Consider the following 25408-nt stretch of genomic DNA (forward strand, 5'->3'; position numbering starts at 1 on the left):
CGGGCACCACGTCAACAACAGGTCTGCATCCAACCACCCGGAGACCAACAACATCGATGTTTGCATCTTTTTTTGTCATGTTCTCTTGAAGGATTTCAATGGTAGATTTCAAGAGAAGGATCATGGAGGAATATGTGTTGGACTCGGATAAAAAGCGCAGCCTGTGAAGCACAAGTTTACCCAAAACAGGGGTTCTTTTTTTTTTGGGATTCAGGCCAAACAATGGTCCAATCTAAAAGTATTGCTTTGGTTCCACCTTGTGGCAACTTGATGGAGTCAAGCCATACCTTGTCTCATAAGACCATCCGGCATGATCGTTTGTTGCAAATTCTCCAACCTCCAACTATTTGAAAACCACTGTTCTAAAGAGTGGGAAGGGGATAATGTTTTGACAGTGACCAAGCCAAAGAATCCTCAGCGCTGACCACTTCAGCCAAGACCTGCTTGTGATTTAGCAAAAATGCCTGTACTAACATTTCACTCTCTCATTCTCTCTCTCTCTCTCTCTCTCTCTCTCTCTCTCTCTCTCTCTCTCTCTCTCTCTCTCCCTCGCTCTCCCCCGCTCTCCCCCTTACGTCTAACAATCAGAAATGTCACGCGAGCCGGCCTGCTGGCAGGAATAGACAGCTGCCTCTGATGATCGCAGGGAAGGGTGGAAACATGGAGAACTGTGGGTCAACGGCAGGCTGGAATCTCCTCCCGTGAGGCCCAATCAGGATCAATAACACACACACACACACACGCACACACACACACACAGATGTAGACTCAACTTGATGTGTGGTGACGTTGGTAGGACTGAAAAGTAGTTTTAATTTCACAGAACATCCCACATTATGGTCTTAATGCAATGTTTTTATTTATTCGACCTTGTCTCAGACATGCGTTTTTCCCTGAATTCTCAATTTAAAAGGGAAGTCAACACCATTTTACATCATCTTGCTGTTGGCTGAAAATGACATCACTTTTGCTCAGAGCTCAGGTAATGACCAATCACGTCTCATTTGTCTTAAAGAATAATAAATGCATCCCTGTGAGTCTTGCTGTATACTCTGTCTACATATGTTCCTCCACCATTTGTGTCGCTTAAAGGGTTATTCCGTCGCAATATCGATGCTTTTCATTAGCTTGTCTATGGCGTTTTGCATTGCTTGTTAGCATTAAGCTAAGTAGACGTTCATTTGGCAAAGTAATGTGTTGTTTCATGTTGAATTTAGCCGAAAGCTTCAAATGAATGTGGCATAAGCAGTTGTAAGCCTCTTTTTTGAAGATTGGTCACAATCCGGAACAAAAATTTGTCGAACGACAGTGCATATTTTGAAAGATTGATCACTCCTATCTCAAGGCACCAATGTCTTGGAAAAAAATTTAAAACAGCTGAATATCGGGTTGGTGATGCAGTTTCACACTATAACCACAATATAGTGCTAAAAAGTATTGCCGGATTTATATCTCTCCAACTGTGTCAAAAATAAGACTTATTTTCCTTTGTCAATCAGGTTTTGTTGGAAGTGTATGTCGTGTTGCGGCGAGTCAGTTTACGCAAATGTATGTCAGCATCGCTTCAGAGTAAAATTCAATGACATCCCACACTCAAATTGGCTCTTATTGAGAAAAAAAACAACAACAAAAAAATGGCAAGAGTCACCAGAAACTGGGCGACATTCCTTCACCATGACATGGTAACTGATCTTTGGTGGGGGGGGGGGGGGGGACGCATGGCTACAGGGTTGCTTCAGCCTTGCGCTGACCTCGTATGATCTAAGTTTACAAAGTGGTGACGAAACGTGAACCACAGTCTGCAGAATTAACTTCAATTGCACAGCCGGATTATGGGGGGAGGTGTGTGTGTGTGTGTGTGTGTGTGTGTGTGTGTGTGTGTGTGTGTGTGTGTTTTGCGCACTTTTCAAGAGAACACACGCTTCTAATTTGCTCATGTTGCGCGCATGCGCACACACAGACGCTCCAAATATTACCTTTTCTGAACAGGGAGATGATGAACAGTCCAATAAGCAACGATGGGAAGTACTGGAGTCCAAATTCAATTCTGTATTTGGAGATTCTTCAGTGTACGAATACATTAACCATCCTCAAACACTAAACGTATACATTTAACTATTTAACATTTCTCCAAGTTAAAAAAAAAAAGATCTGGAAAATTCACACAATATTTTTAAACATTGTATGAAGCTAAATGTAATTGTAATTTTCAGTGTGAACTGCTTTGCAAACGACACCCGAAAAAGTACAAGAGTTGAATGAGTACGAGTTTTCCCTGGTGTCTTTTTTCTTTCTTTTTTTTTTTTTTGTTTGTTTGTATTTTTGCCCCCAAGTTCCGAAGTAGAATGTGAAAGTACTTTTGCCACCTCTGCTTATTGGCTGCTTGATCCCATCAGATTCATCGAGGGGAAGGGGTCGAGTAATGAAGTCATTTGCACATGCTCTTCATGCAATTAAATCAGCGAGGTCAAAGGTTTTGTGAGGACGGACAGCGCTTGTCTAATTTGAACGATCCGCTCAGTGAGGTTGTGGCAATCCCTGGGGCTGCGGGGACCTGCTTCCACTTCCTACGACGTAATTGCCTCATCCTCTTTTAGAAGTGCGGGTCAACACGTAAGGAGGAGGAACTGCTGACCGTATTCAATATTGTTTACACATCAAATAAAATAAAACAAATCAGTGCTGACCTCTTTTATTGTCATAGGTTCACATGAGCGTGCATTAATGTCATCCCTGTGCATACAAGCGCACGCCATGATTGACAAACTGGAACAACAGTGGGCTTCTCCTCTCTTGCACGCGGAGAGGTTAAACCTCCATCAGGGTGACTGGTCGAGGGTCACCGTTGTAGAATTAAAGTCAAGTTGGCAGTCGTCACAGAACTCACGAGTAGCATTAATGATGAACTATGAGGGAGCAAACATTTATCATGAGAGCAAGAATGTGTACTTCGGTGCTGCACGTGTCAGGTATTGCATGCACTTACTTGTTGCAGGATTTCTGTCACATTAACTCCCAGGGTAAAATTAACCTGAGCTTTTATATGCAGGTACACTGTTGAGAAATATGAAAAAAAAAAAAGAAGTCACTGAAACTATCAACCTACTCCTCTTGTCTCTTATGTTGCACATACACTACTTGCTTGTGCCTTTGAAGGAAACAATGTACGAGCTTTCACTGGAAGAATGTCCCAGGATTACATTCGTCTAAGATTCACAAATGTTGTTTATCAATAGTATATGCAATCATCTACATTCATTCAGAAGTAAATCAGAAAAACTCTTTCTAGCAGAACTGAATGGCCCGAACAGAAGATAGATTGGAAACTGCTATTTTGTCAACATTATGACACCGAACCTATTAAAGTATTGTCCCAACTACCTGTAATAATAGCAGCAAGTGGAATAACATCTATTCTCGACACTTTTAGGTTTGTGTACCTTCCTGTTGGGAGACTTTTCACAGTATTTTTCTCACAGTACAACAGGAATCGCCACCATTTGGAGATGGTGATTTGCTGGCCTCTACTGGTGAAGACATAACATTGCTCTCTGTTTTTGATGGTGAGTAAGCGGATTTGCTTCCTGCAGTTGCCAGTACAATGCCTGCGTGTGTGTGCGTGTGTGTGTGTGTGTGTGTGTGTGTGTGTGTGTGTGTGTGTGTGTGTGTGTGTGTGTGTGTGAGGAAGTACCTCTTCCTTGAATCATGAGATCGTCTTCATCATCTACCAACAAAAGACAAAAACTATATTATTTTGTATCTGAGTGGTAGTAGTCAAAATTGTACAACACAAACATTTATGTAAAAAATATAATCAAACAAAACAAAACATTTATCCTTCATTTGTTTTCATTATTGCTCTTAAATCACAGTGTCCGCTCACTGGTGATCTTTTTTTTTTTTTTTTTTTAGAACAGACCCCATAACCCTACTCAACTCATGTTGTCCTGGGAGCAAAGTAGCACCTTCTGCCACCATGGGATTTTTGTTGGGTTTTTTTTTTTTTTTTTTAGGACAATGCCCATTAATTAACATAGCAAAACGTCACCATATAGGTATCCTCCTCTCCTCCCACCTCTTGTGTGTAACTGCTCACCCCTCCCCTCTCTGCTCAACTGAGCAGAGGGGAAAAAAAGACGCTAGATTCATATCATGAGCTTCGTATTTAGCACTATCTGTAAGCAACCATCATATTGTGCCCTGCTTGTAAGTCCCCTCGGAAAAAAAAAAAAAAAAAAGCTTTAAAAAAGCTCATTAGCAGTGACGGAATGTTTCAGCGGTTATTGAAACCTTGACTTTTTAAACCACGGTAAACCATCAAGCCATTTTGACTCATCGCAAGTTACCTACTGGGCTTGGAGAGCCTGACAGATTGATTAAACGCAAGAAAATTTGTTATTTGTTCAGTTATTTAAATTTTTGAATGTACAGTATCACCTTATCTATACATTTGGCATTTGGTCAATTATCGTGAAAAGACGGTGGCGGTGGATAATGTGCAGATGCAGTTGGGGGCTTGCATGTTTGAGTTTTCCTTGGAGATCATTTTTCTGGTGTACAATATGGAAAGTACACATTGGGTGTGTGGGCTTACCTGGTGGGCCAGTAACTGAAAAGCAAATAAAACAGAAAACATGTTATTTATTATATATTTATATATTGTACGCCATTCGTAACCAGGAAACCTTTACCCAGAAGCCCCTGTCTGTGCTTCTGTGACTCACCTGGGATGGGGTTGGTAATAGATTCGCATATGGTTTCCAGGACAACCTCGCGCAGTCTCTGAAGAGATTGGAAGTTGTTGATCAAGAATCGGAAGTCCTCAGACGGTTGGTTCGCAATGGCCTCCAGCTCAATCACATTGGCTCCTCCCACTCCGATCGCAAAGACGGTGACCCCGTGTTCTCTGAGGCGCAGAGCAGGCTGAACTACGTCGTCTTGGGAGTCTCCGTCTGTGATGACCACGGCGATCTGAGGCACCCCCTTGCTCGCTCGGCTTCCTGCGTTTTCGTTAAACAGCTGCGTCCGGATGAAGTCGATGGCCTCGCCTGTCTGTGTACCTCCCAACCGGTAGGGGAGGTTATCCAGTTCGACCAGCAGAGAGTTCTTATCCATGTGTTCTAGCAACAAGAACTCCAGAAAAGGGTTGGTGCTGTATTGTACCAAAGCCACGCGGATATTGTCTGGACCGATGTCGAAACCAGACACCACGGTCCGGAGAAACTCTCGGACCTCCTGGAAATTGGCACTGCCAATGCTGCGCGAACCGTCCACCAAGAAGACCACATCAGCTACTGTGGCATTCACACATGCTGAGAGGGGGGAGAGAACAAAAGTCGGACCTTTGAATATTCATCTATACATGATCTTGACTGCTTATTCTCATTAGGGTTACAATCACTGTGGCTTATGGAGAATGAGTGGGTGCTAGGGCGAACGACATTGAAAATAAAACGTGACATGGGTGTTGATTACCGCAATATCTTTGCAATTGCGATATTCAACGTCACATTTTCGTCATTGGCGAGGTAGCGAAAGGGGAATGCGCATCCCGCTTTGCCTGGCGGGTTCAAGGAAAGCCTGGTGGACTGATTCGGATACATTTTCGGAATACCCCTGTCAACGAGCTTTCTATTCACGTAATTCGACGTCACCCAGCAAACCAGTTAATTGTACGACATTCGTAACCAGGAAACTTTACGAGGAGCCTCTCTATGTGCTTCCGTGACTCACCTTGGATGTGGTTAGTAATAGATTCGCATATGTTTTCCAGGACAACCTCGCTCACGCTCTGAAGAGATTGGAAGTTGTCGATCAAGAATCGGAAGTCCTCAGATGGTTGGTTAGCGATGGCATCCAGCTCGGTCACATTGGCTCCTCCTCCCACTCCGATAGCGAAGACGGTGACGCTGTGTTGTCTGAGGCGCAGAGCAGGCTGAACTACGTCGTCGCCGGAGACTCCGTCTGTGATGACCACGGCGATCTGAGACACCCCCTGACTCGCTCGGCTTCCTGCACTTTCGTTGAACAGCTGCGTCCGGATGAAGTCGATGGCCTCGCCTGTCTCCGTACATCCCCCCCTGAAGGGGAGGTTATCCAGTTCGGCCAGCAGAGAGTCCTTATCCAAGTGTTCCATCAACGAGAACTCGAGAAAGGGGTCTTGGTTGCATTGTGCCAAACCCACACGGACATTGTCAGGACCGATGTCGAATTCGGACACCACGGTCCGGAGAAACCGTCGGACCTCCTGGAAATCGGTACTGCCAATGCTGCCCGAACTGTCCACCAAGAAGACCACATCAGCCACTGTGGCATTCACACATGCTGAGAGGGGGGAGAGAACAAAGTTATGACCTTTTAATCTTCATCCAAACATGATCTTGACTGCTTATAATCATTAGGATTGCAGGTCAACTGGACCCTGTTCCAACTGACTTTGGGCAAGAGGTGGGGTACGCTCTGGACTGATCACTAGTCAATCACACCGTAAATATAGGGGCAACCCCCCCGGCAGGGGCAAGCCCACCAAAACATTTTTATCATGTGTTTTTGATAAAGAATAGAACTCTCTATAATGTTGTATTAAAACATGGACTAAAACATCTAACGAGAGAATGCAACTTGGAAAAATGACGTGTGAAGACTGAGATGGCGGAGGAAAAATTGTGGCAAAATTTGGAATGATATTCAATGACCTAGATTAATATGCAATGGCCTGGAATGAGCAGAAAATGTCAACGTTGAATATTTTGAAAGCAGGGAATGGCAAAAAATACACATTTGTGGATTTGAATTGTATGTAAATGAGGCAACAGTGCGAAGCGATTTGAGTCCCAAAGGTAGAAAAGCGCTTTTCAAGTGACAGCCCTTTGACCAAGGTGAGTCTACCGAAGGTGTGGGAGGTTACCTTCAGTGCCGTTCACTGAAATAAGGCAAAAATAACAATGGAGTGTCTAAAATTTGTAACATATTTGCTGAAGACTTGGTTGGACGCTATTAGGCACTTGAGTGTTTGAGCGTCCTTTGTGGGGCAATGTTCTGGGATACAATGCGCCACGTGTACGTGTAGACGGTTACCTTGGCTGCTGGCAGTAGTAGCTTAAAAGCAAAGAAAAGAGAAAAAATATGTTATTTATTCCCTTTATATTCATGAATGGACAACACTGGGAAGTTACCTGTGCTGTCATCGCCTGAAATGTAAATTAAGAGAAAAACATGTTATTTATCCCATTTTAAGTCATGAATGGACAGTGTTGTTGTCACTTCAAAGAAGGCGTTTGGTGAATACTTTTGAAACGGCTGTGGCTATTGGATCATGTGACAGGTTGTGAAGTCGATCTTGGCTGGTGGCAATCTGATAAACTGCAACCTTATATTGTCGGAAAATTATTGCCTGGCTAAAATGATCAGGAAGATGTGATGCAAAACTCTCTGTTAGATCTTTCAACATATTGCCTTAGACTTGGATGGATGCAGTTGGGCCTTTGAGTGTTTGAGCTTCCTTTGCAGAAGAATGTTGTGGAATACAATGTGCCACATGTACGTGTGGAAATTTACCTTGGCTGCTGACAGTAGTATCTTAAACGCAAGGAAAACAGAAAAACATTGAGTTATTCCATTTGAAATTATGAATGGACAACACTGGGAACTTACCTGTGACGCCATCGTCTGAAATGTAAATGAAGAATGAAAAAAAAGTTTTTAATTCAATTTTAATGAAAGAATGGACAGTGTTATCTTCGCTCCAAGCTAGGCATTTGGTGAATACTTTTCAAACGGTTGTGGCCAAGTGATCACATGCCAGTTTGTGAGTTGGATATTAGCTGTTTGTAAGATCTTCAAACGTATTGCTTTAGACTTGGTTGGATGAAGTTGGGCATTTGAGTGTTTGAGCTTCCCTTGTCGATCATTGTTCTGGAATACAATGTGCTACGTGTACGTGTAGACGGTTACCTGGGCTGCTGGCAGTCGTATCTTAAAAGCAAAGAAAAGAGAACATGTTGCTTTAAACTTGGTTGGAGGCAGTTGGGTATTCGAGGGTTTCAGCTTCCTTTGCAGATCAATGTTGTGGAATACAATGTGCCACATGTACGTGTGGAAATTTACCTTGGCTGCTGACAGTAGTATCTTAAACGCAAGGAAAACAGAAAAACATTGAGTTATTCCATTTGAAATTATGAATGGACAACACTGGGAACTTACCTGTGATGCCATCGTCTGAAATGTAAATGAAAAGAAAAACATGTTATTTATTCCATTTCATGTCATAAATGGACAGTGTTATCGTCACTTCAAATAAGGCTAAGACGATCAGTGAGATATAAGGCAAAAATAACAAAGGAGTATCTATAATTTTGAACATATTTGCTCAAGACTTGGTTGGACGCCGTTAGGCACTTGAGCGTTTGATCATTGTTCTGGTGCACAATTTGCCACGTGTACGTTTGGAAGGTTACCTCGGCTGCTGGTAGTCGTATCTTAAAAGAAAAGAAAAGAGAAAAAAAACATGTTATTGATTCCATTTTGATTAATAAATGGACTGTGTTATCTTCACTCCAAATTAGACATTTGATGAATACTTTTTAAACGGCTGTCGTGATGGGATCATGTGACAGGTTGTGAAGTAGATACGAGCTGGTGGCCGTCTGATGAACTGCTAATAATGCAACTTAATACTCCAGTTACTACAGTGTAGTAAAACCGTTGCTCGGTGAAAATTATCAGTCGGATATCAGGCAAAAATAACAATGGAGTGTCTAAAATTTTTAACATTTGCTGAAGACTTGATTGGATGCTGTTAGACACTTGAGCGTTTGAGCTCCTCTTGTCAATTATTGTTCTGGGGTGCAATGCGCCATGTGTACGTGTGGACAGTTACCTTGGCTGCTGGCAGTAGTATCTTAAAAGCAAAGAGAAAAAAAAAAATTATTCCATTTGAATTTATGAATGGACAAAGCTGGGAACATACCTGTACTGTCATCATCTGAAATGTAAATGAAGAAAAAAAACATGTTATTGATTCAATTTTAATTTATGAATGGACAGTGTTATCTTCACCCCAAATTAAAAGTTTGGTGAATACTTTTTCAACGGCTGTGGCTACGGGATCATGTGACAGGTTGCCCGATATGATGCGAAAATAACATTTTACAGAAGATCTTGAAACACTTCTGCTTTACACTTGGTTGGACGCCGTTGGTCACTTTTATTCCATTTGAATGAATGAATGGACAACACTGGGAAGTTACCCGTATTGCTGTCGCCTGAAATGTTAATAAAGAGCAAAAACGTGATTAATTCCATTTTAATTTTCAAAGTTACAATCACTGTGGCTTATGGAGAATGAGTGGGTGCTAGGGCAAAGGATACTGAAAATAAAACGTGATATGGGTGTTGATTACCGCAATATTGTTGTAATGGCGAATTCAAGATCAAATTTTCACTTTGTAATTGGCGAGGTAGCGAACCGGGAATGTGCATCCCGCTTTGCCTGGCGGGTTCAAGGAAAGCCTGGCGGGCTGATTCAGATAACTTTTCGTAATACCCCTGTCAACGAGCTTTCTATTCACGTAATCCGACGCCACCCAGCAAACCAGTTAATTGGACGCCATTCGTAACCAGGAAACCTTTACCCAGAAGCCCCTGTCTGTGCTTCCGTGACTCACCTGGCAACTGGTCGTTAATGGATTCGCATATGTTTTCCAGGACAACCTCGCTCACGTTCTGAAGAGATTGGAAGTTGTCGATCAAGAATCGGAAGTCCTCAGACGGTTGGTTAGCGATGGCATCCAGCTCGGTCACATTGACGAGTCCCACTCCGATAGCGAAGACGGTGACCTCGTGTTGTCTGAGGCGCAGAGCAGGCTGAACTACGTCGTCTGTGGAGACTCCATCTGTAATGACTACGGCGATCTGAGGGACACCCTGTTTCGCTCGGCTTCCTGCACTTTCGTTGAACAGCTGCGTCCGGATGAAGTCAAGGGCCTCGCCTGTGTCTGTAGATCCCCCCCTGAAGGGGAGGTTACCCAGTTCGGCCAGCAGAGAGTCCTTATTCGTGTGTTCTAGCAACGAGAACTCTAGAACAGGGTCTTGGTTGTATTGTGCCAAACCCACGCGGACATTGTCAGGACCGATGTTCAAACCGGACACCACGGTCCGGAGAAACCGTCGGACCTCCTGGAAATCGGTACTGCCAATGCTGCCCGAACTGTCCACCAAGAAGACCACATCAGCCACTGTGGCATCCACACATGCTGAGAGGGGGGAGAGAACAAAGTTATGACCTTTTAATCTTCATCCAAACATGATCTTGACTGCTTATAATCATTAGGATTGCAGGTCAACTGGACCCTGTTCCAACTGACTTTGGGCAAGAGGTGGGGTACGCTCTGGACTGATCACTAGTCAATCACACCGTAAATATAGGGGCCAAATCCCCCCGACCCCCACCAAAACATTTTTATAATGTGTTTTTTATGACGAATAGAACTCTCTAGAATTTTGTATTAAAACATGGAGTAAACATCGAAGAATGCAACTTGGAACAATGACGTGTGAAGACTGAGATGGCGGAGGAAAAATTGTGGCAAAATTTGGAATGATATTCAATGACCTAGAATAATATGCAATGGCGTAGAATGAGCAGAAAATGTCAAAGTTGAATATTTTGAATCGGTTGAACAATGTAGAAAGCAGGGAATGACAAAAAAATACACATTTCTGGATTTAGAATTTGAATTTGGAAAAAAAAACCCCAACAATGGTAGGAATAGGATGGACAGTTTAACGTTGGAGTCGGTCAAAAAATGTGTAAATGTTAGTTAGTTAGTTAGTTAGTTAGTTAGTTAATTTTTTATTGAACATAAAATACAACAACAATTGACAAAAGGCAAGCAAAATTACAGAAGGAAAAATAAAAATAAAAGTAAATAAAACAAACATCATCACCGTTATATGCTCAAAGGAGTAGGAAGAAGTATACAACTTATCTAGTCCTACCCCTTGTTGTGTGATAATATAAATAGATCATTTTTCAATGCAAAAGAAAAGGAAGAGATCTACCTCTCATCAAGTACTTTTACCCTTATGTGTACTGTACTTATCTATTTATACACCCTTCTGTTTGCATATACATACATATATACATACATATATATATATACATATATATATATATATATATATATATATAAAAATATATATATATATATATATACATACATACACGTACATGTGCATACATACACATACACACACACACACATACATATATAATATATACATATATAGACACACATATACCCATACACACACCTACATATATACATGTATATAATTATTCATTCATTTTTTTGTATCAATTGTCTCATATTCATTATAAATACTGCATTTCTTGAATACATTTAATGGGTTGATCAAAATCCAAAACAAGAACAGACCGTTATATTACTATATTTTATAAGTATGTCGAATTTATCTTCTTAACTTTGATTTTTGTAGTTTGTTTGTACTAATCTTTTAAATTTGTTTTTAAACTCGTCCAGCGATTTACTTATTTTCAGATCCGTTTCAAGCTTATTCCACAGATTGACTCCTATTACTGATACACACCTTTGCTTGATGTTTGTTCTTGTTCTGGATTTTTTATATTGATTGATACCTCTTAGATTATAACAACTATCTCTAATTTCAAAATGCTTCTGGATATTTTGGCAAAGGAGATTGTGATGTGCTTTATACATTAATTGGGCGATTTTGAAGTTAACCAGGTCATAGAATTTCATTGTGTTTAATTTGATGAATAGCGGATTTGTGGGTTCTATATATTTGGACCTATTGATTATTCTGATTGCTTTTTTTTGTAGTTTTAAGACAGGCAGTGTGTTTGATTTACAGGCGCTCCCCCATATTTCTACACAGTAGGTCATATATGGGAGTAATAATGAGTAATATAGTGTGTACAAAGAACTGTGTCAAAAAGAAAAAAGTTTGGCTTATATATTTTAAAAATTGAAAAAAAAAACATCCAATGGACAAAAGGAAGAATGCAAGGAAAAAAGAAAATTACAGAAGCATGACTTGCTCCATAAAGATACTGAAGCCCCTGTTGCTGCGTTTTCAGTATTTTCAAGAGGCAACAGTGAGAAGCGATTTGAGTCCCAAAGGTAGAAAAGCGCTTTTCAAGTGACAGCCCTTTGACCAAGGTGAGTCTACCGAAGGTGTGGGAGGTTACCGTCAGTGCCGGTCACTGAAATATTAAGCAAAAAGACCAACATGTTATTTCTTCCATTTTCATTTCTGAATGTACGATTATCATCTGTGCATTCGGCATTTGGTGAAGAAAAAACATGTTATTTCTTGCATTTTATGTCATAAATGGACAGTGTTATCATCACTTCAATTACGGTGTTTGGTGAATACTTTTTAAATAGCTATCGGTATGGGATCATGTGTCAGGTTGTGAAGTGGATGTTAGCTGGTGGCCATCTGATAAACTGCTTATCATGCAACCTTATGCTGGAGTAAAACTGTTGCCTGGCGAAGATTATCAGTGAGATATGATGCAAAAATAACAACATTCTACATGAGATATTTAACACACAGTTTTTAAGGATCTATCTTTCTCCTCACATCGACACATACGTCGGGTCCCTCTTAGCCAATGGTATGCCAGGATGATGCTCGGTAATAGCCAATGGCAGCACAACTATCAGTATTTTGCGTTCAGGAAACTCGGAGCTGCGAATAGTAGCCCATACTGTATTTTTACATCTTAAAATTTCTTTCCGAACAAGAGGCAATATTTTCCTGTTGAGGCGCATCGTAACTTGAAAATTTTCGTTCGTAAGAGATGTTCGTAAGTAGAGGAACCACTGTATTTGACTTTGATTTGGTCAGATGCCGTTGGACATTTGAGTGTTTGAGCTTCCCTTGTCGATCATTGTTCTGGAATACAATGCACCATGTGTACGTGCAGCTGTTACCTAGAGTGCTGGCAGTAGTAGCTTAAAAGCAAAGAAAAGAGAAAAAAATGTTATTTTTGCCATTTGTATTTATGAATGGACAACGCTGGGAAGTTACCTGTGCTGTCATCGTCTGAAATGTAAATGAAGAGAAAATAAAACATGATTTTTATTCCATTTTGATTCACGAATGGAGCTTCCCTTAACGATCATTGTTCTGAAATACAATGCGCCACGTTTTCTTGAAGACGATTACCTTGGTTGCTGGCAGGTGTATCTTTAAAGCAAAGAAAAGAGAAAAAATATGTTATTTATTCCCTTTATATTCATGAATGGACAACACTGGGAAGTTACCTGTGCTGTCATCGCCTGAAATGTAAATTAAGAGAAAAACATGTTATTTATCCCATTTTAAGTCATGAATGGACAGTGTTGTTGTCACTTCAAAGAAGGCGTTTGGTGAATACTTTTGAAACGGCTGTGGCTATTGGATCATGTGACAGGTTGTGAAGTCGATCTTGGCTGGTGGCAATCTGATAAACTGCAACCTTATATTGTCGGAAAATTATTGCCTGGCTAAAATGATCAGGAAGATGTGATGCAAAACTCTTTGTAAGATCTTTCAACATATTGCCTTAGACTTGGTTGGATGCAGTTGGGCCTTTGAGTGTTTGAGCTTCCTTTCCAGAAGAATGTTGTGGAATACAATGTGCCACATGTACGTGTGGAAATTTACCTTGGCTGCTGACAGTAGTATCTTAAACGCAAGGAAAACAGAAAAACATTGAGTTATTCCATTTGAAATTATGAATGGACAACACTGGGAACTTACCTGTGATGCCATCGTCTGAAATGTAAATGAAGAGAAAAACATGTTATGTATTCCATTTCATGTCATAAATGGACAGTCTTATTGTCACTTCAAATAAGGCGAAAACGATCAGTGAGATATAAGGCAAAAATAACAAAGGAGTATCTATAATTTTGAACATATTTGCTCAAGACTTGGTTGGACGCCGTTAGGCACTTGAGCGTTTGATCTGCCCTTCGATCATTGTTCTGGTGCACAATTTGCCACGTGTACGTTTGGAAGGTTACCTCGGCTGCTGGCAGTCGTATCTTAAAAGCAAAGGAAAGAGAAAAACTATGTTCTTTTTATTCCATTTATATTCATGAATGGACAACACGGGGAACTTACCTGTGCTGTCATCGCCTGAAATGTAAATGAAGAGAAAAAAAAAGCATGATTTTTATTCCGTTATGATTAATGAATGGATGGTGTTATCTTCACTCGAAATTAAACGTTTGGTGAATACTTTTTAAACGACTGTGGCGATGGGATCATGTGCCAGGTTGTGAAGTGGGGATGAGCTGGTGGCCGTCTGATGAACTGCTAATAACGCAACCTTACACTGTAGTCAGCCAATGGCAGAGCAGCTATAAGTATGTTGTGTTCAGGAAACTCGGAACTGCGAATAGCAGCCTGTACTGTATTTTTTTTTTTACCTTTCATAACTTGAGATTTCTTTCGTAACAAGAGGCAATATTTTCCTGTTGAGGTGTTTCGAACTTGAAAATTGCGTATGAAGAGACGTTCGTAAGTAGAGGAACCACTGTATTTGACTTTGAATTGGTCAGATGCCGTTGGACATTTGAGTATTTGAGCTTCCCTTGTCGAGCATTGTTCTGGAATACGATTTGCCACGTATACGTGTAGACGGTTACCTTGGCTGCTGGTAGTCATATCTTAAAAGAAAAGAAAAGAGAAAAAAAACATGTTATTGATTCCATTTTGATTAATAAATGGACTGTGTTATCTTCACTCCAAATTAGACATTTGATGAATACTTTTTAAACGGCTGTCGTGATGGGATCATGTGACAGGTTGTGAAGTGGATGTTAGCTGGTGGCCGTCTGATAAACTGCTTATGGCAGCACAACTATAACTATTTTGCATTCAGGAAACTCGGAGCTGCGAATAGTGGCCCATACTGTATATTTACATCTTAAAATTTGTTTTCATAACAAGAGGCAGTATTTTCCTGTTGAGGCGTATCGTAACTTGAAATTTTTCGTTTGTAAGAGATGTTCGTAAGTAGAGGAACCACTGTATTTGACTTATATTTGGTCGGACGCAGTTGGGCGTTTCAGTCTTTCAGCTTCCCTTGTCGATCATTGTTCTGGAATACAATGCACCATGTGTACGTGCAGCTGTTACCTAGAGTGCTGGCAGTAGTAGCTTAAAAGCAAAGAAAAGAGAAAAAAATGTTATTTTTGCCATTTGTATTTATGAATGGACAACGCTGGGAAGTTACCTGTGCTGTCATCGTCTGAAATGTAAATGAAGAGAAAAAAAACATGATTTTTATTCCATTTTGATTCATGAAGGGAGCTTCCCTTGTCGATCATTGTTCCGAAATACAATGCGCCACGTTTTCTTCAAGACGATTACCTTGGTTGCTGGGAGGAGTATCTTAAAAGCAAAGAAAAGAGAGAAAAAAAAAAAATTATTCCATTTGAATTTATGAATGGACAGTGTTCTTGTCACTTCAAAGAAGGTTTTTGCTGTATACTTTTTAAACGGCTGTGGCTAGGGGATCATCTGACAGGTTGTGAAGTGGATATTAGCTGGTGGCCGTCTGATAAACTGCGAATAATGCAACCTAATAATGTAGTAAAACTGTTGCTCGGCTAAAATTATCAGTGAGATATCAGGCAAAAATAACAATGGAGTGTCTAAAATTTGAAACATATTTGCTTTCGACTTGGTTGGACGCTGTTTGGGCGCTTGAGTGTTTGAGCATCTTTTGTGGGGCAATGTTCTGGGATACAATGTGCCACGTGTACGTGTAGAAGGTTACCTTGGGTGCTGACAGTAGTATCTTAAAAGCAAAGAAAAGAGAAAAAATATGTTAATTATTCCCTTTATATTCATGAATGGACAACACTGGGAAGTTACCTGTGCTGTCATCGCCTGAAATGTAAATTAAGAGAAAAACATGTTATTTATCCCATTTTAAGTCATGAATGGACAGTGTTGTTGTCACTTCAAAGAAGGCGTTTGGTGAATACTTTTTAAACGGCTGTGGCTATTGGATCATGTGACAGGTTGTGAAGTCGATCTTGGCTGGTGGCAATCTGATAAACTGCAACCTTATATTGTCGGAAAACTATTGCCTGGCTAAAATGATCAGGAAGATGTGATGCAAAACTCTCTGTTAGATCTTTCAACATATTGCCTTAGACTTGGTTGGATGCAGTTAGGCCTTTGAGTGTTTGAGCTTCCTTTGCAGAAGAATGTTGTGGAATACAATGTGCCACAAAAAAAAGTAGAAAGTTACCTTGGCTGCTGACAGAAAAAAAAAAATCGGGATCGCGTGCCAGTTTGTGAGTTGGATATTGGCTGTTTGTAAGATCTTCAAACGTATTGCTTTAGACTTGGTTGGATGAAGTTGGGCATTTGAGTGTTTGAGCTTCCCTTGTCGATCATTGTTCTGGAATACAATGTGCTACGTGTACGTGTAGACGGTTACCTGGGCTGCTGGCAGTCGTATCTTAAAAGCAAAGAAAAGAGAACATGTTGCTTTAAACTTGGTTGGAGGCAGTTGGGTATTCGAGGGTTTCAGCTTCCTTTGCAGATCAATGTTGTGGAATACAATACGCCATGTGCCCGTGTAGGCTGTTACCTCGACTGCTGGCAGTAGTATCTAAAAAGCAAAGAAAAGAAAAAAAAATGTTATTTATTCCATTTTAATTCATGTGTGTACATTATTACCTCGTCTCCACATTAGACAGTTGCTCAAAAAATGTCTTTTCAGTCACTGTGGTGATGGAATAGTGTGCAAAGTTTTGAGTTGGATATGAGCTGGTAGCCCTCTGAATAACTTCTCATCATGCAACCTGAAACTGTCGGAAGACCGTAGCCCAGCTAAAATTATCGGTAAGATCTGATGCAAAAATAACAACATTCTACATAAGATCTTAAAATGCATTTGCTCAAGACTTGGTTGGAGGCAGTTGGGCATTTGAGGGTTTCAGCTTCCTTTGCAGATCAATGTTATGGAATAAAATGCGCCACGTGCACGTGTAGACGGTTACCTCGACTGATGGCAGTAGTCTCTAAAAAGAAAAAAAAACATGTTATTTATTCCATTTGAATTCATGAGTGTACATTATTAACTCATCTCCACATTAGGAAGTTGCTTAAAAATGTTTTTTCAGTCACTGTGGTGATGGAATAGTGTGCAAAGTCTTGAGTTGGATATGAGCTGGTAGAACTTCTGATTAACTTGGAACTTCTGGAATACAATGTGCCACGTGTACGTGTGGAAGGTTACCTTGGCTGCTGGCAGTAGTATCTTAAAAGCAAAGAGAATAAAAAATAAAAAATGTATTTATTCCATTTTAATTTCTGAATGGACAACACTGTGAAGTTACCTGTTTCGTTGTCACCTGAAAGGTAAATATAGAGCAAAAACATGTTATATATTTCATTTTAAGTCATGAGCGGACAGTGTTATCTTCACTCGAAATTAAACGTTTGGTGAATATTTTTTAAACAGCTGTGGCGATGGGATCATGTGACAGGTTGTGAAGCGGATATTTTGCTGGTGGCTTTCTGATGAACTGCTAATAACGCAACCTTACACTGTAGTGAAACCGTTGCATGGGTAAAATGATCAGTGAGATATAAGGCAAAAATAACAATGGAGTATCTGAAAATTTTGGCAAATTTGCTGAAGATTTTCTTGGACACTGTTTGGCACTTGAGTGTTTCAGCTTCCCTTGTCAATCATTGTTCTGGAATACAACATGCCACGTGTACGTGTGGATGTTTACCTTGGCTGCTGGCAGTCGTATCTTAAAAGCAAAGAAAAGAGAACATGTTGCTTTAGACTTGGTTGGAGGCAGTTGGGCATTCGAGGGTTTCAGCTTCCTTTGCAGATCAATGTTGTGGAATACAATACGCCATGTGCCCGTGTAGGCTGTTACCTCGACTGCTGGCAGTCGTATCTTAAAAGCAAAGAAAAGAGAACATGTTGCTTTAGACTTGGTTGGAGGCAGTTGGGCATTCGAGGGTTTCAGCTTCCTTTGCAGATCAATGTTGTGGAATACAATACGCCATGTGCCCGTGTAGGCTGTTACCTCGACTGCTGGCAGTCGTATCTTAAAAGCAAAGAAAAGAGAACATGTTGCTTTAGACTTGGTTGGAGGCAGTTGGGCATTCGAGGGTTTCAGCTTCCTTTGCAGATCAATGTTGTGGAATACAATACGCCATGTGCCCGTGTAGGCTGTTACCTCGACTGCTGGCAGTCGTATCTTAAAAGCAAAGAAAAGAGAACATGTTGCTTTAGACTTGGTTGGAGGCAGTTGGGCATTCGAGGGTTTCAGCTTCCTTTGCAGATCAATGTTGTGGAATACAATACGCCATGTGCCCGTGTAGGCTGTTACCTCGACTGCTGGCAGTCGTATCTTAAAAGCAAAGAAAAGAGAACATGTTGCTTTAGACTTGGTTGGAGGCAGTTGGGCATTCGAGGGTTTCAGCTTCCTTTGCAGATCAATGTTGTGGAATACAATACGCCATGTGCCCGTGTAGGCTGTTACCTCGACTGCTGGCAGTCGTATCTTAAAAGCAAAGAAAAGAGAACATGTTGCTTTAGACTTGGTTGGAGGCAGTTGGGCATTCGAGGGTTTCAGCTTCCTTTGCAGATCAATGTTGTGGAATACAATACGCCATGTGCCCGTGTAGGCTGTTACCTCGACTGCTGGCAGTCGTATCTTAAAAGCAAAGACAAGAAAAAAAACAGGTTATTTATTCCATTTGAATTCATGAGAGTACATTATTACCTTAGGCAGTTGGTCAAAAGTGTTTTTTCAGTCACTGTGGTGATGGTATAATGTGCCAAGTTATGAGCTGGATATGAGCTGTAAGCCTTCTGATAAACTGCTCACAATGCAACCTTATACTGGAGCAAAACCGTTGCTCAGCTCGAATTATCGGTAAGATATGATGCAAAAAAAACCAACATTTTCCATAAGATATTTCAACATATATGCCGAAGACTTTGTTGGATGCATTTGGGCCCTTGGTTGTTTTGAGCTTCCCTTGGTGGTCATTGTTGCGGTGTATAAAGTGCAGAGCATCCGTGTGGGAAGTTACCTCCGCTGATGCCGCCTGAAATGTAAATTAAGAGAAAAAAAACGTAATTCTTTTTCCATTTTAAGTCATGAATAGAGAGCGTTATCGTCATTTTAAATAAGGTGTTTGGTGAAAACTTTTTAAACGGCTGTCGCTACACGATCATGTGTCAGGTTGTGAAGTGGATATTAGCGTGTGGCCGTCTGATAAACTGCTTGTTTTGCAACCTTATACTGTCGTAAAATTGTTGCCCAGATGAAATTAAGAGTAAGATATGATGTAAATAGAACAAAAATATTTGTAAGATCTTTTAACATGTTTGCTTTCGACTTGGTTGGACACAGTTGGGCATTTGAGTGTTTCAGCTTCTATTGTCGCGCAATGTTCTGGAATGAAATGTGCCATGTGTATGTGTGGTAGGTTACCTTGAGTGCTGGCAGGAGTATCTTAAAAGCAAAGAAAATAAAAAATGTGTTTATTCCATTTTAATTTCTCAATGGACAACACTGTGAAGTTACCTGTTTCGTTGTCACCTGAAAAGTAAATATAGAGCAAAAACATGTTATTTATTTCATTTTAAGTCATAAGCGGACAGTGTTATCTTCACTCGAAATTAAATGTTTGTTGAATATTTTTTAAACAGCTGTGGCGATGGGATCATGTGACAGGTTGTGAAGCGGATATTTTGCTGGTGGCTTTCTGATGAACTGCTAATAACGCAACCTTACACTGTAGTGAAACCGTTGCATGGGTAAAATGATCAGTGAGATATAAGGCAAAAATAACAATGGAGTATCTGAAAATTTTGGCAAATTTGCTGAAGATTTTCTTGGACACTGTTTGGCACTTGAGTGTTTCAGCTTCCCTTGTCAATCATTGTTCTGGAATACAACATGCCACGTGTACGTGTAGAAGGTCACCTTGGCTGCTGGCAGTCGTATCTTAAAAGCAAAGAAAAGAGAACATGTTGCTTTAAACTTGGTTGGAGGCCGTCGAGCATTTGAGCTTCCTTTGCAAATCAATGTTGTGGAATACAATGGACCACGTGCACGTGTAGACGGTTACCTCGACTGATGGCAGTAGTATCTAAAAAGCAAAGAAAAGAGAAAAAACAGATTATTTATTGCATTTGAATTCATGAGTGTACATTATTACCTCATCTCCACATTAGAAAGTTGCTCAAAAATGTTTTTTCACTCACTGTGGTGATGGAATAGTGTGCAAAGTTTTGAGTTGGATATGAGCTGGTTGCCTTCTGATTAACTTCTCATCATGCAACCTTATACTCTAGTAAGACCGTAGCCCGGCTAAAATTATCGGTAAGATCTGCTGCAAAAATAACAGCATTCTATTTAAGATCTTCAAACATATTTGCTGAAGACTTGGCAGGACGCAGGTGGTTCCCTTGATTTTTTTGAGCTTCCCCTGGTGATCATTGTTGTGGTGTATAAAGTGGAGAGCATCCGTGTGGGAAGTTACCTCTGCTAATGCCGCCTGAAATGTAAATTAAAAGAAAAAAAGACATATTATTTGTTACCATTTTAATTTGTGAATGGACAACACTGGGAAGTTACCTGTTTCGTTGTCACTTAAAATGTATTTAAAAAGCAAAAACAGGCTATCTATTCCATTTGAATTCATGAATGGACAGTGCCATCTTCCCTACAAATCTGGCGTTTTGTGCATATTTTTTAAATGGCGGTGGCTACGGAATCATGTGTTGTGAAATGGGTATTAGCTGGTGGCCATCTGATAAATTGCTTGTATTGCAAGGTTATACTGTAGAAAACAACAACATTCGACGAAAGGTCTTTAAACACATTTGCTTTAGACTTGGTTGGACGCCGTTCGGCACTTGAGTGTTTGAGCTTTCCTTGTTGATCATATTTCTGGGGTACAATGCGCCATGTGCGCGTGTAGCTTGTTACCTTGACTGCTGGCAGTAGTATCTTAAAAGCAAAAACAAGAAAAAAAGACATGTTATTTATTCCATTTTAATTTGTGAATGGACAACACTGGGAGGTTACCTGTTTCGTCGTTCCCTGAAAAGTAAATAAAGAGCAAAAACGTGATTTATTCCATTTGAATTATATATATATAAAAAAACGTGCATTTGGCATGAAAAATAATTTGTAAAAAAAAAAAAGATTTTTGGATAATGTGTGGACGTAACTGGGCAATTCTGTGTTTGAACTTCTCTTGGAGATTATTACTTTGGTGTACAATATGTAAAGCATTGTAATTTTCAGGTGCTAGAAGCAATTTTTTTTTCTTTCAATCAGACTCATAATAAATAAAATGTAATTTAATAAATCTTGACTATATACGGTTTTTATTTTCCGAAACATACATGCTGCATACAGTACCTGAATGCAATCGTACACGTTTATCAAACTGAAGGCTCTGGCACAGGTAACGTCATTTTACGTGGCCCGCGAAAGCAAATCATGTGTGTCAACTTCCAGAATCCTTGCTCAAATCTTCCCCGAAATGTCTATTTGTTAAGTGTAATAAATAACGTGAGATTTCACAATAATTCTGTGACCCTGTTTACACTTGCTTGAACAAGAATCGAACAAAGAACAAACAAATAATTGACGAGTGATTTCAAAACTATCAATCCCTCAATATGATGTGCACAAGTAATAATGACATGTGATGATTAAACATTAAGTCGTCCGAGGGAAGACCCCAAAGTGACCCGTGACAAAAAGGACTTTGACACTCCTGCAGTAGTGGATGTTACCTGGAACATCTCCGGTGAATTGCGCTGTTTAAAAAAAAGAAAAAGAAAAGAAAGTGAAAAGGACATCGTTTACCTCATGAAACAACATACAAACACATCAGTGTGTATTCTGGCTCCTGAAGAGCCATGTAACATTTGCGTTCTGTTTCTCCAGTTACAGACCTGCTTTATTTTGTAAGGTCAATTAGTTCTTGTGAAAGGCACACCGGATGTTGTTGCGTGAGTCACTTCCTGTTTAACTTTGACGCCTTGAAAGACATACTGAAACTTCGTGTTCTAAGCCAAACACACCTTGTATAGAATGTCTTTTGTAAATTTATGCGATATTATTCATCAGTGGGTGTGTTTACCGTGAATTTACATTGAAAATACGTTGCAATTGTTTGTGGTTAGCATTTGCGATCAGGATTAGCACATTAGCTCGCGAACGTTAGCAATACGAGTGCACTCATGGACCAGACGAGTGGGGCACATTGTTTTTCCACGTTTTATTTTGCAAAAGCATGCAAGTGTTTTTCTGTTTGTGTTCCAGTTTTACACCTTCTTGACTCGCCTCTACGGCGAATAAATGGCAAGAAACATTGATAGGTGTGGCCATTGAATGAGTTATTAGTCTGTCTAGCCGTAGCGGGGACGTGGCATGTGCAGAACAAGTGTGTCTTTTCATTTCTTGTCAGGAAAAGAGAGGAAAAAACTGCACGTTTGTTGCGCCATTAACGTGACATCGTCAAAGACAGCAAGTCATTTTTGACGCTTTAGATTGGTCATTCCTTTGTAAGAACAAAACAACAGACCCACGCCCCTGACCGGTAGTATCCATTGTTGAAGGGGGGGGGGGACAAATTGAACAAATTTGCATCTATGATCCTCACTGTGTTTTTTTTTTTTGTCGACGGTCTATAAAAGGACATGGATGCACAATTTGTCGTGGTTGAGAATCAGCTGTGAGCACTCTTTGCTCACAGCTGCCAGAGTGTGTCTCGACATGACCGAACAGCTCTGTTCGTACCGTCAGAGAAGAAATGAGTCTTTATTTATTTGTTTCAAGATGAAGAAGATGAATTATGCCACAGTAACAACCACAAACAAAGCGTGGTTATGTTTTTTTTTTTTTTCTTTTTCCTCAATTTAGGTCAAGTCCAACTCAAGTGTCAATTCATGTCTCGGAGGCTTTGCCTTTCACTTTCACTTTCCTGGTGGAAGTGAGTGCGGATGCTTTTTACCGTGATACATATTCAACGTCAAAACGTTGAATGTGACAGATCACTGTGATATATATTTTTAAACTAAAGGTCTTTTTAGTGCTTCATTTCACTGAAATCACTTTTTTTTTAATTGCTTTTTTTTTTCGAGACAACAACCCTGCCTACATGCTCTGCGCTACATGCAAAAAGGAGGAGAATTGTGATCACGATCATATCCTGACAGGGATTTTTGTTTTTCATTTGCGGCATTGATGTACAGCTTACTTTTTATATTTCAATACAAATTCGACTCATTCAAGCCTTTAAATAACAAATGTAACAAGGACTCACCATTAACCAGCACTACAGACAGCAACAGAAAGAAATAGCAAATAAACTGATCCATTTCTGACCCAAACACCTGACGTCTCCCAGGAAGGACGCTTTCATAAATGACTTATTTTCTGTCATTTCTTTTTCCCCCTTCCTTGTTGTCGACTAATTTGTCTGCTTTCATCTCGGTAGGCACACCCTCTACTTTTCATTGGTAGGAATGTTGTATGGTTACCTCGAGAGGGAAAGCAGCTTCATGTCATTTACTGTTTTGGTGTCGCATTGAATTATTATAACCAGGAAACAGAAGAGAAGATATTCTGCTTCTCGATGCCGACGGAAATCAGGATTCTGTTAATTCACAAAACACAAGCGCAGCACGTTTTCCAGCCCTCCCGCACCCCTGAAAAAACAGCCAAACTCAACCTTTAAATTGTAGTAAAGTACGAGAAGTAAAAGAGGCAGACTCTGGGCCATTGCTCAACCGCTAATCGGTCATCATCTCCAAGTGATTTATTTGTCCGTCCTGGTCTTTTGTCTTGTGATTGAGTACTGCAACTGTTTGTATTGTTTCTTTCATGTCTTGCCGATTTGGTTTTTAATTCTGTCATTGTAGTCTTAAAGTTTTATGTGCCTCACGTTGCTATTTTAGAAACCTGCCTTGGGACTACGGCTGAAAGTTAGCATTTATGCTAAGTCCGGCGCATTGGGTCAAGTTGTGGTGTGAGGGTACGTCATGGGTGCCGTCAGTTCTTCAGTTGTTGGTTCGGGTCCTGGATCTTTGGTTCCTTCGTCGACTGTTACTGGTGGACTTTTGTTTGGAATTTCCGGGTGTGATCCAGTTGGCAGATCGAAGCTTTCTGTTGTGAGAGGCGTGTGTGTGTGCGCACTTTTCAAGTGAACACACGCTTCGAATTTGCTCACATGCGCGCGCGTTTGCACGCACACACACTCACACACACACACACACACACACACACACACACACACACACACACTGCAAATGTTACCTTTTCTGAACAGGGATATGATGAACAGCCCAACAAGGAGTCCAAGTTCAATTCTGTATTTGGAGATTCTTCAGATATTTACTAACTATACTATATTCCCAACCCTTGGGCCGCGGACTGGTACCGGTCCGTGGGTCATTTGGTACGGGGCCACACAGAAAGAATAAATAACTTACATTACACAACAACTTACTTTTGATTTTTTTTGTAATCTGAAAGATATTTTATTTTGAAACTTTACCTTAATATGTAACCTTAAACATTTGTCATGTCACTTTTTGACACTGCTTACCCAGCACAGTGTCGCAGGGGGTGCTTTAGCCTATCCCAGTTGTCTTTGGTCAAAATGTTGACGAAACCCCCTAAACTGGTCGCCAGCCAGTCACAGGCTCCACATGAGGACAAACTAATCACACCCATATTAGTGATGGGATTTTCGGCTCTTTTCGGTGATCCGGTTCATTTGGATCGGCTCAGTGAAAAGAGCCGCCTCTTTTTGGCTCTCAAACGGCTGTTTTAACTTTAGCTTTTCTTTTAAATATTTATGACAAATTTAGCATACATTTTGATCAATGACTTGGTGACCTAAATATTGCACTCTACTGACTCATCGTAGAAAGGGTTCTGTCAGTCGTCATCTGTACCTGTGGGTAAAAAACAAAAAACAAAACAAAAAAAAAAAAAAAACAAAAAAGGACGTTTCGTTTCTCTCACAATTGAAGATGAACAAGTAAAAATCCTAGGAACAGAAAAGAGATGGTTTGAAAGGGGAGTAAAGGAAGCGATTTTTGTTAAAAAATTTTCACCCTCTCTGAACCGTGAAGGAGGTATCAGATTTAACCTGTCTCCTATTTACAATAACTTGTTGACCAGTAAGGGACATAGACATGCTGATCAGGCTAACTGAAAGTAGCTATTCAGCCTTAGCCCAAACAATAGGCCTAATCAAGACCCAATGAACGGTCACAAGTTATTAAATAGGAGACAGGTCTCCTATTTACAATAACTTGTTGACCAGTAAGGGACATAGACAT

General features: G+C 40.4%; 2 protein-coding genes across 2 annotated transcripts in view; both read right to left on the reverse strand.

Annotated features, from left to right (window-relative positions):
• Window positions 1–2678: 2678 nt before the first annotated feature.
• LOC109506874 (collagen alpha-4(VI) chain-like) overlaps window positions 2679–25408 on the reverse strand; it is a 92394-nt gene continuing 69664 nt past the window's right edge. Inside the window, exons 18-34 of the mRNA XM_019855883.1 lie at window positions 9666–10253; window positions 8969–8983; window positions 8879–8899; window positions 8457–8477; window positions 8203–8217; window positions 8107–8127; window positions 7954–7974; window positions 7654–7668; window positions 7558–7578; window positions 7176–7190; window positions 7078–7098; window positions 5734–6324; window positions 4725–5312; window positions 4595–4609; window positions 3692–3724; window positions 2987–3054; window positions 2679–2906 (exon numbers count right to left, since the gene is read on the reverse strand). Coding sequence (XP_019711442.1) covers window positions 2820–2906; window positions 2987–3054; window positions 3692–3724; window positions 4595–4609; window positions 4725–5312; window positions 5734–6324; window positions 7078–7098; window positions 7176–7190; window positions 7558–7578; window positions 7654–7668; window positions 7954–7974; window positions 8107–8127; window positions 8203–8217; window positions 8457–8477; window positions 8879–8899; window positions 8969–8983; window positions 9666–10253 — 2156 coding nt within the window. The 3' untranslated portion in view covers window positions 2679–2819. The remainder of the gene's footprint in view (window positions 2907–2986; window positions 3055–3691; window positions 3725–4594; window positions 4610–4724; window positions 5313–5733; window positions 6325–7077; window positions 7099–7175; window positions 7191–7557; window positions 7579–7653; window positions 7669–7953; window positions 7975–8106; window positions 8128–8202; window positions 8218–8456; window positions 8478–8878; window positions 8900–8968; window positions 8984–9665; window positions 10254–25408) is intronic.
• On the reverse strand, window positions 13011–23570 carry LOC109506877 (dentin sialophosphoprotein-like). Its single transcript, XM_019855889.1, has 19 exons — window positions 23383–23570; window positions 21848–21871; window positions 21129–21143; window positions 21030–21050; window positions 20581–20595; window positions 20167–20187; window positions 20022–20042; window positions 19620–19634; window positions 19527–19547; window positions 19123–19137; window positions 18720–18740; window positions 14688–14708; window positions 14161–14175; window positions 14061–14081; window positions 13795–13809; window positions 13699–13719; window positions 13317–13331; window positions 13219–13239; window positions 13011–13095 (listed from the first exon to the last, which is right to left on the reverse strand). The coding sequence occupies exons 1-19, from the start codon at window positions 23435–23437 to the stop codon at window positions 13034–13036; spliced, it is 435 nt and encodes a 144-aa protein (XP_019711448.1). The 5' UTR covers window positions 23438–23570; the 3' UTR covers window positions 13011–13033.

The sequence above is a fragment of the Hippocampus comes genome, unplaced genomic scaffold, assembly GCF_001891065.2.
Source record: "Hippocampus comes isolate QL1 unplaced genomic scaffold, H_comes_QL1_v1.1 scaffold114, whole genome shotgun sequence".
NCBI lineage: Eukaryota > Metazoa > Chordata > Actinopteri > Syngnathiformes > Syngnathidae > Hippocampus > Hippocampus comes.